The 11,776-nt window shown below is 43.4% G+C and overlaps 1 protein-coding gene and 1 pseudogene across 1 annotated transcript; one reads left to right on the top strand and one right to left on the bottom strand.

Moving 5' to 3' along the window:
- Nucleotides 1-3,225, top strand: LOC139369355 (lengsin-like; annotated as a pseudogene).
- Nucleotides 3,226-3,964: 739 nt separating this feature from the next.
- LOC139370389 (protein FAM83B-like) lies at nucleotides 3,965-9,616 on the bottom strand. The gene is given in 4 exon segments (XM_071109838.1): nucleotides 3,965-6,191; nucleotides 6,410-6,537; nucleotides 7,967-8,131; nucleotides 9,164-9,616. Coding segments are annotated over 4 exon segments (2,973 nt in total).
- Between the last annotated feature and the right edge of the window lie 2,160 nt (nucleotides 9,617-11,776).

Genomic DNA, 11,776 nt, shown 5'->3' with positions numbered 1-11,776 from the left:
TCTCAGGTCAAAACTCACAAATGAGTATAAAAGGAACGCATGACTCAGAGGATCTCGTTGTCGAGGTAACATCTCTAGCTCTTTTATATTTTTTAGATCTGTAAATCCCAGTATGGGGTTTTGGATTTGGACACAACGTTGTTGTTGTTTCTTTTTACCCATGAATGGTAACTGTATTGAAGAAACTTTAAAAAACATCACTATTCCATAATCTGAAAAAGAAAATGGTATAAAAAAAAGAAATCCTTTTCCATTCCTTTTGTTTTAATATGGTGTAACAAATGCATTGTTCATTTAACTGTAATCTATTTGTTATATTAAAATGTATGTATATATATATTAATTAATTAATTAATTAATTCAATATATATGTTTATTAATAACTATATAATAACTATATGAAAAGTACTTACAAATACTGTATAGTTTTTGTGGTTGGGTGGTGTTTCCAGGAGGGCTCAAGTAGGCTCAGAGACCAGGTCTCTGAGGTCTCAGATGGCAGTGGAATGAGCCTGGGCAAGAAGAAGGGGGTGAAGGTGAGTGGGAAACACGTGGCCCCAGTGGACTGGGACAGAGGGGGGCCGTCCATAGTCCACCACTCCGACTACGTGAGCAGCCCCAGACCCTCAGAAAGGAACCCCACCATCATCTCTATCGGCCCCTCTCCCCACTCCCACAGGCCCTCTGTGTCTCTAGAGAGGGATCGACACAGGCAGGATGAGGGCCCCACCTCCAGGGTGGAGTGGTCCAGAGAGGGTTGCACCTACAGCCCAAAGGGCGAGGTGGGGGTTTCCAGACAGACCATGGATGAGTTGAAGAGTATCCTGAAGGATAGTTACATGCTTGGTGCCCGGGGGAAGGAGGAGGGTGGGCGTCCTGGGAGCCCAGCCCCTTACACCTACCTGCATGGGACCAACAGGGGAGATGGACGGCCGGAGTCCCAGTCCTCCTTCACCACTTTCAAGCCCCACTCTGATGCTTCCAGGGGGGTGTCCACCAGGTCCAGGGACAGCAGCTCCCTCCAGCTTGGCTCCGGTATGGACTCGTCAACCTCATACAGGTCAGATGTGACTGGCAACAGGCAATCCGGAGTACGGTCGTCCACGTTTGAGAGCAGCAGTGCCAACTGTGGAGGTTAGTCTGGTTTTGGATTAGATTTATCAAAAATCTTATATTCTTATTTTGAATAAACTTGTAGCTAATAAAGTAGTTCCATCACAAGCGACTATCTTTTTTTTACAGACATGATAGTTGCTTTTGGCTCTTTTTTTCATAGATAACAGTAAAGACAACATGGATAAGTCTGGGACTCAGAGCTTTGTCCCAGCCATGGAGCACATCAAGCAGCAGATTGCCCGGGAGAATATCAACTTTGTCCACTTCGAGGCCACAGATCTCCATGGGGTATCCAGGTCTAAGACAGTGCCAGTCCGCTTCTTTCATGTAATCATCTCACACACAGTACACAAACATCCTGAAACGTACTAGCTATAGTGTATTGAGGCAACCCACAATGTTATAATGCTATTTGTTGAAATGGTTTCTCAATGGTTATGCTTGCCTATAGGAAAAGTCCCATGATGTAAACCTTTTTTAAAAATCTTTACAGGAGAAAGCAGTATACAGGGTGCCGATGCCAAGAAGCTACCTAGAGCTGACCCTGAGCCCTAAGAGCTGTGAGGTGGACCACGCTGTCACGTTCTGACCTTTATTTCCTTTGTTTTGTATTTATTTAGTATGGTCAGGGCGTGAGTTGGGTGGGCAGTCTATGTTTGTTTTTCTATGTTTTGGGGTATTTCTATGTTTCGGCCTAGTATGGTTCTCAATCAGAGGCAGGTGTCATTAGTTGTCTCTGATTGAGAATCATACTTAGGTAGACTGGGTTTCACTGTGTGTTTGTGGGTGATTGTTCCTGTCTCTGTGTTTGCACCAGATAGGGCTGTTTTGGGTTTTCATGTTTCTTGTTTTTGTAGTGTTCGTGTTTATCCTTTTTGTCATTAAACATGAATCAACATAATCACGCTGCTTTTTGGTCCGCCTCTACTTCACCCGAAGAGAACCGTTACACACGCCAACAACCCTGCCAACTTCAGTAGCGACGTGTTGCTTATCCCAGACCTGTCGACCTTCAGGGTGCTGCCCTGGGCAGAGCAGACGGCCCGGGTCATCTGTGACCCCTGCATGATAACCGGCAGCCCCCTGCCCAGCTGATGGGGCAGCTCCAGAGCATGGGTTTCTCCCTGTACTCCTCCTTCACCTACGAGTGCTGTGTCCTGGGTGCGCCCGACAGGGTGGCCCCCAAGACCATGCTGTTCCCTGCCACCACCCTGGCCAGCAACCACGACCTGCCCTTCTTCCAGCAGCTGGTGAATGGGATGTACTGCATGGGGGCCGATGTGGACAGTTTGGCCTCAGCCATGGTGCCCGGTCAGATGGAGCAACTTGAGGCCGGAGTTTGGCATCGCAGCCGCCGACACCGCCTTCACGTTTCACACCGGCATCAAAGAGATGGCAAGGAAATACAGCTACAACGCCAGCTTCTTCACCGACGACAGCATGTACAACGCCGTGGTGCTTTCCCACTCTCTCTGGGACGCCAACGGCCACCGTAGTCTCTTCCACACCGGGGACCACGGCGCAGGGGAGCTGTCGGAGATTGGCAGGAAGTGGCTTGCGGGGCTCTTGAGCCACTCGGCCGCCCTGAGCTGCCTGCTCTCCCCTGGGCTGGGCTGCCGCAGCCACATCGCCAAAAAGGTTAAAGACCCCAAGCACAACGTGCTTTACGCCACCTATGGCTACAACGACAACAGCAGCGCCTTCAATGTAAAATGCCACGGCGGGCGGGAGACGCATATCGACAACAAGCTGGGCTCGGCCATGGCTAACCCATACGTGGTGCTGGCGGCCACCGTGGCGGCAGGACTGGACGGTATCAAACGCAACCTGGCGGCTGAGACGGGTCTGACCAGGGCCTCCACCCACACCCAGCTGGGGAAACAGCAGTTTGCCATCCCTGTGAAGCTGGAGGACTTTCTGGTGGCTTTGAGCGAAGACCATGTGATTCGCGGAGCACTGGGAGAACCATTTGTGCAGTATTTTATTGCTCTGAAGCAATTTGAGATTGAGACTGAAGAATTGGATGCAGAGAGAAACAAATGTCTGGAATATTTCATACAGAAGTACTCAATATTGTACAGTCAGATTCCTGTTAAACAAATGGATTGATTGAATTCACACAATGCTTTTTTTCAATATATATATATATATATATATATATATATATATATATATATATATATATATATATTTTTTTTTAATTACATATTTGACAGAAAACAATAAAAACATGATTGAAATATCAACAAATGTGTGCAGGGCCCAAATTAATTGAAAATTAATTATCACATTTAAAAGAGAGTAGGAAACATCTTGAATTATGATGCCTTACAGTAGATAGCTGTCAGCATGGTACACAAACATAAATAACATTCTCAACCTACTACAGTGCTATGGGAAAATGTATGAAAGGAAACTGGCCACTTTACACTGAATACTGACATTGAAACTTATTTGACATGTATAGCTGAACACAGAACACAGGGTACCTTATATTGAAGAAATTATTGTCCTATGCATGTACGCACTTTATAAAACAAAATGTCTACAATGAACTCAAAACAAAGGACAGTAATATACTCACGTTTGGGGTATTCGATTGACAACTAAGGGACAATCTAAATGACCATTTCACAACTAAGGGGGGAAAAATGGCTTTATCAGAATCCGCACACTTGCCATATTAGAACATTCCAATATATACATTTATTTTCCAATAAAATGTATCCCATAACCAGTGCAAAAAATACATGCAAATTCCCTAAAGACTTAACAGTCTAATTTACAATACAAACCATGTCATAGAACAGTGCTGTTATTGCCTTGATCATAGACAACATTTACACATTCACTTCTTGCTGATGAGATTCCCCACCCGTTGTATGAATCGGCCAAGCTTATTTTCATTGGGCGTAGTTTCAGTCTGATAGCTGTGTATGGAACTAATAGAGGGATGTCTCACAAACAAACTCCTGTGTTTGTCCGAGTCATATCTGTTTGCAGTAGTTGTCGGTTTATCTGAAGGCTTGTTGTCAAATGAAACAAAACTCTCAAACCGGCTATATGCTCGTTTCCGCCTGGTGTCTGAATGAATTGATGCTTGACTCTCCACGGTGTTTGTTTGCTCTCCAGAGTTCTTGTCTGGTTCACATTTATTTCTAACCCAGCTAGTAGTTAACCCAGGAGATGATGATGTACCTGCTGGGCTTGGAGAATTATGTTGTTGTTCCTTTTCGGTTTCAGTGCCAGTCGCATTGTGTGATGACCTGGAAGAGCTTGGAGAATGACCCTTGGGTGATGTAGTAAGTCCCACAGCTGACGGTTTTCCGGGAGGATCTGAGATGGTTCTCTGCTCTGCTGAAATGTCAGCCTGCACTAAATGCTTTGATCTCACTGAACCTATCATTTGAAGTGTGGATTTGAATGAATTCTGTCTTTGGAGTTCTGCTCCTTCTACCTTGTGTGGCGTTTTCTCCACCATTTTCTCCACTGAAACATCGGCATGCTCTATATTCTTTATTGATGTCACAGAAGTTCTAAGTTTCAATGGATTCACACTTTGGTGTGTTTTCACTTTGTCTGCGGAGAGCACCAAGTCGGAGCTGTTGGCCAGCTGGTCAGTGGATTCATGACTCTTCCTGGTGGGGCCCTCCTTCTCCTCTGGTATTCCAATCAAAGATGTTAGCGCTTTAGAGCTCTCCACATTAAGTCCAATTGGTCTGAAGTTGGAGGGCTTGAGCAAAGGTTCCTTTAGTTGTATTCCCAGTTGGGCTGCCGACATCGTCCTGGAGAGAGGCTCTTGCCAGTCATCAAGAGGATTCCTCTCTGTCTTGATCGTGATATCGTATTGTGAGACAGAACTTTGTGCATCACTGAAGTTGGTTAGTTTATATTTTTGTTCTTCAACTCTGTTTCCCTCTTCCTGTTGACCACCTGGGGTGAGTTCCTCTCTGTGGCTGGATGGTCCCTGATTAGAACTGTGTTCGGAGCTGCCTGCTAGCTCTGCCGCACTGTGCCTTTTATCCAGGCCTCTCTCTGACGACCTTCCTTTAGCTCTTTCCAGAGTAGAGAAAATAGACAGCCTGAGAGAATCCTGGCTCTGCCCTGGCCTTAAGTTGCTGACAGGTTCCTCATACTCATGTAAACTGAGCCTTTTCCGTCTGATCTCTTCCAATCTCGTCTGACTCTCCCGCAATCTAGCAGGGGTCAGTTGGGGTTGGAAGTTGCTTAGGCCACCTAGACTGCCCTGTGGAGATGTCACTCCTTGACTGCCCTGTGGAGATTGCATCCATAGATTGCCTGGTTAAGATGTCACAGAGTGCTCAGACATATAGTTAGGAGTTTCAGACTGCTCTGCCAGACGGCTGTTGAAGAGGACTGATGTTCTCATACGGGATGATGTGGTTGGGTTCTGCGTACTGTCAGGCTGATGCAGATTCTCAACTGGCTCCCCTAGGGTCGCATCACTGTTATTGAGGTACGAGTCGATCTTCCACCTGCTAAGAGAGTTCTCACTGCTGAAAGGGAGTAGAGGCTGTTGGTCAATTCCATACTTCTTCTTCTGCATGTAATGATTAATCCTGCCTGGTAACAGTGTGTCCTCGATGCGTCTGCCTCTCTCAGGGGCACCGTGAGCGCCGCCAGCGTCATCTCTTACATTCATCAAGGGCGTTGTGGAATTCCCTCTCTGCGGCAGCTCTCCGCCGTAGCTGTGTCCCCTCACAAGTTTCCGCATATCGGTGCAGTGAGATTGATTCAGTCTGTCCTGAAAGCTCAGTCTTCTTGTGACCATCTGTCCATTGTTGTATCGATCGTCCTTCTGTTGACCAGTAGAACTCATCAAGTTAAGCTGTCTCCCACTGGATCTCATGTGAATCTGGTCAAGAGAGAGTCTGCTCTCAAAGAGAAGACCGGAATAAGGGTTGTACGTGGCTGTTGCCGGCTCTTTCCGGAAGTCTCCGGGCAGAATGGATCGGGCAAACAGACGTCTGAACTCCTCGTCGTAGGAGCCCATCAGCTGCCCTGTGACCACCAGGACCATGCTGAGGTTGATCTTCTCAAAAGACCACATGAAGCTGGAGAAAAGGGAGATCAAAAGAAAGGTATTATAATAAATAAATGCAGTCATCCGGTTACTTATATATAAAACTCCATGAATACTTTAGAACATTTTAGTATGCTATATAATGTATAATATTCTATTTAATATACTGTATTTAACAAATATAAGGACGAGTTTGGGAACATTTGAAGTTTTAAATGCAATAGAGGGGACATTGTTGGTTAAACATACCTTAGACATGTACCGTACAACACTGTTTTGCAGTCCACCAATAGAAACCTCTGCTCCAAAGATCCATGGAACTTTGCTCCAGATCGACACATGTACTGCTGTCCTTTCACTGTCCGAACTCGCAAGTTCTGAACAAGACAGAAGAACTGAGATAAAATCTCTCACCATTTATTTTTCACACACACACACACACACACACACACACACACACACACACACACACACACACACACACACACACACACACACACACACACACACACACACACACACACACACACACACTACTACAACTCTAACCTTATCAAATTGACAACCACCCCCAAAACCATTGACATAAGGCCAACCAGAAAATTGGTTTGGAATGATTAAGAGTTACAGCAAGACAACCGTTTCACCGTTCATTGGGAAACTTTGTTTTTTGCTGAAAAACAAGTTCTAGATCTATCCAATTGAGACAAAGGGTAAAGACACTTTGTAACAGGAACAAGCCTGGCACTGTGCTATAAACCTCATGAAATAAACCCGCTGATGACATCCAGCATGTTAATACACTGATGATGCTTCAGGGGAAATAGACACACCGGTAAATGACTACTGCATTTCCACCAAGTGTGTGTAGCAAATGTCATTGCTAATCCGCGAAGACTCCTGACAATAGTTTGTCTCAGTATGACGCATTGATAAAATAAAGGTTAAATAAATAAAATAAATACAATTTAATAAGGACTTTAAGCTCTTACAGTTCATTTGTGAATATACACTGAGTGTACAAAACATTAGGAACACCTGCCCTTTCCATGACATAGACTGACAAGGTGAATCCAAGTTAAAGCTATGATCTCTTATTGATGCCGCTTGTTAAATCCACTTCAATCAGTGTAGATGAAGGGGAGGAGACAGGTTAAAGAAGGATTTTTAAGCTTTGGGACAATTGAGACATTGATTGTGTATGTGTGCCATTCAGAGGATGAACAGGCAAGACAAATGATTTAAGTTCCTTTGAAAAGGGTATGGTAGTAGTTGCCAGGCGCACCGGTTTAAGCGTGTCAAGAACTGCAACGCTGCTGGATTGTTTTAAGCGCAACCGCTTCCCATGCGTATCAAGAATGGTCCACCACCCAAAGGACATCCAGCCAACTTGACTTTAACTGTGGGAAGCATTGGAGTCACCATGGGCCAGCATCCCTGTGGTATACTTTCGACACCTTGTAGAGGCCCTGACTAAGGCTGTTCTGAGGGCAAAAGGGTGTGCAACTCAATATTAGGAAGGTCTTCCTATTTTTTTTATACACACATGATGTGTAGAAAATTGTGGTATTTCATTGGACAAAGCAAAAGTTTTGTTATTTTGTATACATTTTTTAGTCAGTTAAAGAACAAATTCTCGTTTAGAAAGACGGCCTAGGAACAGTGGGTTAACTACCTTGTTCAGGATGCAGAGCGACGGATTTTTACCTTGTCAGCTCGGGGATTCGTTCTAGCAACCATTCGGTTACTGGCCGAACTCTCTAACCACTAGGCATTTTGCAAAGTATTTCAAATTTAATTCCTTACCTTTAGATGTTGGATTTTGACACCTGCGCTCTTAGCCATATTCAGAAAGCTTTTGAATTGGAAGTCATCAAGAAGTATGTAGACCATCACTCCCCTAGTAGTCGCATTGACAATCTCCTTAAAAATATCAACGTCAGTGAAGACATCCATCGCTATAGCAATAACCTAGAATGGAAAGGGATTAAGAACACGCTTAATGATCAGTTTTATGAACAGCAGAGGTTTATTGAAAGTAGAAGTCTCAGAACTTGGTCACCAAATCTGAAAAGGTGCCTCATGTCTTTTTCTGTGTAGTAATTGCTGTGTTGGGGAGTAGTGAACTACATGTAGTTCAACTAGTAATTGAATTTAAAAAAAATTGTAGCTTGGTGGTAGTTGAACTAAATTCAAATATTTTCAGTAGTTAATTACTTGTTTTGCAATGTAGTGGTGTAGCTACCTACTGGAATTACACACTACTTTATTTTAAAGTAGGCAAGAATTTAATTTATTTTTCTGCATCAGCACTGCCTAATTTCATGTGCCTTATTCTCACTTTTTGTGTTTAATAGGCTTAATTACACATCTGACTCCAGAGTAATCTGTTCTTGCAATTTGGGGTAAACAACATTTCAGATGTATATATGATCGTAGTGAAGGTAGTGAACTACTTTTTCAAAGTAACTTTAGGTAAGTAAACTATATTTTTCTTAAGGATTGCTTCAGTGTAGCTTAACTTCTTCCAGTGTGAAGTAATTGGTAGCTTGGTAAACTATATTTTCAGAGTAGCTTCCTCAACATTGAGTAATTGTGGTATTCAAAAGCGCACTGTCTGTACAGCACAGTATGTGCGTTTTGAGAAGTAGCAATTACTTTTGTTATCCGCACACGCCCTTTTATAACCTTCTGGAATTACATATCCAATTGTAAGAATGATAAGTGGAAACAAGAAGCTTGGCAAGCAGTCATGATGTGTGATGCTAACATTTCAGTAGGCCTACCTTGAAACTGGCTCGAGTTGAGACAGGCTTAGGTGGTTGATATGACACAGACATTTAACTGAACATACATTTTTACTCAACATGTGCACCTGTGGGAAATGCTACTCTGTGTGAGAAATGCAATTCAAATCGGGAATGTGAATTTGTACAAACCATAACAGTAAATACCAGACACTGCAAATGATTGAGGGGAAATTATATTATTGTGCCTCCTTACCTGTCTTGCGTCTTGGATTTGTTTACGTATCGTCTCTTTGATGGTCGGTGTGTTGTGTCTGGGAGGGTGGAAAAGCAGGCTGATGTTTGTCTCCACGTTCTCATTGGTGACCTCTGGCCAGCCGAGGTCAAGGTCAGGAACCTCCTCATCTGACTCGGTGGGGAAGTAAGTCGAGGGAGCTCTGACATCTTCTTCACTTTCACGTTTCCTTGCTTCATAATCCTCATCCTCCGGGACTGGCAACTCTGCATTGTCCAAAATGAAGATGACCTCCTCTTCAGAGAGAAAGTTACTGAGTTGTTCAGCTTTGAGGTACTCCTGGTAGGCATCTCTACCCCCACTGACCAGAGCGTAGATGGCAAGCCGGTAGGACTCCTTGTAGTGTGGCTGAATGTATTCCACTGGAATCACGTCTTCTTTGAAGGACAACAGACAGGAGAGCTTGGATTCCATTTGTTCGATTTCCCAGAGGATCTCTGATTTATGTAGAATGGGGATATTACCTTAAAAAAATATACAGTGCCTTGCGAAAGTATTCGGCCCCCTTGAACTTTGCGACCTTTTGCCACATTTCAGGCTTCAAACATAAAGATATAAAACTGTATTTGTTTGTGAAGAATCAACAACAAGTGGGACACAATCATGAAGTGGAATGACATTTATTGGATATTTCAAACTTTTTTAACAAATCAAAAACTGAAAAATTGGGTGTGCAAAATTATTCAGCCCCCTTAAGTTAATACTTTGTAGCGCCACCTTTTGCTGCGATTACAGCTGTAAGTCGCTTAGGGTATGTCTCTATCAGTTTTGCACATCGAGAGACTGAAATTTTTTCCCATTCCTCCTTGCAAAACAGCTTGAGCTCAGTGAGGTTGGATGGAGAGCATTTGTGAACAGCAGTTTTCAGTTCTTTCCACAGATTCTCGATTGGATTCAGGTCTGGACTTTGACTTGGCCATTCTAACACCTGGATATGTTTATTTTTGAACCATTCCATTGTAGATTTTGCTTTATGTTTTGGATCATTGTCTTGTTGGAAGACAAATCTCCGTCCCAGTCTCAGGTCTTTTGCAGACTCCATCAGGTTTTCTTCCAGAATGGTCCTGTATTTGGCTCCATCCATCTTCCCATCAATTTTAACCATCTTCCCTGTCCCTGCTGAAGAAAAGCAGGCCCAAACCATGATGCTGCCACCACCATGTTTGACAGTGGGGATGGTGTGTTCAGGGTGATGAGCTGTGTTGCTTTTACGCCAAACATAACGTTTTGCATTGTTGCCAAAAAGTTCAATTTTGGTTTCATCTGACCAGAGCACCTTCTTCCACATGTTTGGTGTGTCTCCCAGGTGGCTTGTGGCAAACTTTAAACGACACTTTTTATGGATATCTTTAAGAAATGGCTTTCTTCTTGCCACTCTTCCATAAAGGCCAGATTTGTGCAATATACGACTGATTGTTGTCCTATGGACAGAGTCTCCCACCTCAGCTGTAGATCTCTGCAGTTCATCCAGAGTGATCATGGGCCTCTTGGCTGCATCTCTGATCAGTCTTCTCCTTGTAGGAGCTGAAAGTTTAGAGGGACGGCCAGGTTTTGGTAGATTTGCAGTGGTCTGATACTCCTTCCATTTCAATATTATCGCTTGCACAGTGCTCCTTGGGATGTTTAAAGCTTGGGAAATATTTTTGTATCCAAATCCGGCTTTAAAATTCTTCACAACAGTATCTCGGACCTGCCTGGTGTGTTCCTTGTTCTTCATGATGCTCTCTGCGCTTTTGACGGACCTCTGAGACTATCACAGTGCAGGTGCATTTATACGGAGACTTGATTACACACAGGTGGATTGTATTTATCATCATTAGTCATTTAGGTCAACATTGGATCATTCAGAGATCCTCACTGAACGTCTGGAGAGAGTTTGCTGCACTGAAAGTAAAGGAGCTGAATAATTTTGCACGCCCAATTTTTCAGTTTTTGATTTGTTAAAAAAGTTTGAAATATCCAATAAATGTCGTTCCACTTCATGATTGTGTCCCACTTGTTGTTGATTATTCACAAAAAAATACAGTTTTATATCTTTATGTTTGAAGCCTGAAATGTGGCAAAAGGTCGCAAAGTTCAAGGGGGCCGAATACTTTCGCAAGGCACTGTACAATATATTATGTGTTTTGACAGAACTGATTGGAAACTGTGTGGAAATTCAAGTACAGACATTACACCACAAAGGATCTTTTCAAATCATTCTGAAAATTTCAGGCGAGAAAGACAGAAAAGAGGCCTTGCACTCAATTGAATGTCATAATGTCAACATACTAGACTTACTTCATGGTCAACAATGATAGCCAGCTCTTTCACCTTTTAAAATCCCATTGAATGTGTTAAATTGTCCAGTAAGTTGAACATTGAGAATCACAGCCAGCAAGTCAACCCTAACCGGCACCGCTGTCGTATGACTGAAGTTAAAAAGTGAGCAGTTGATGGCTGTGGATTTTAGTTTTTTTATGCTAATCGATCAAACCTGCTGCAATCTTCACCCCATTCACAGCTTTAACAAAAAACACATCACATGACAGTCCATCCCTCTCCCTTCAGAGGTTTGGAAGAAGTTAGGCTAGT

Source organism: Oncorhynchus clarkii, chromosome 17, assembly GCF_045791955.1.
Source record: "Oncorhynchus clarkii lewisi isolate Uvic-CL-2024 chromosome 17, UVic_Ocla_1.0, whole genome shotgun sequence".
Classification (NCBI taxonomy): domain Eukaryota; kingdom Metazoa; phylum Chordata; class Actinopteri; order Salmoniformes; family Salmonidae; genus Oncorhynchus; species Oncorhynchus clarkii.
This window is presented reverse-complemented; position numbering and strand designations above follow the sequence as displayed.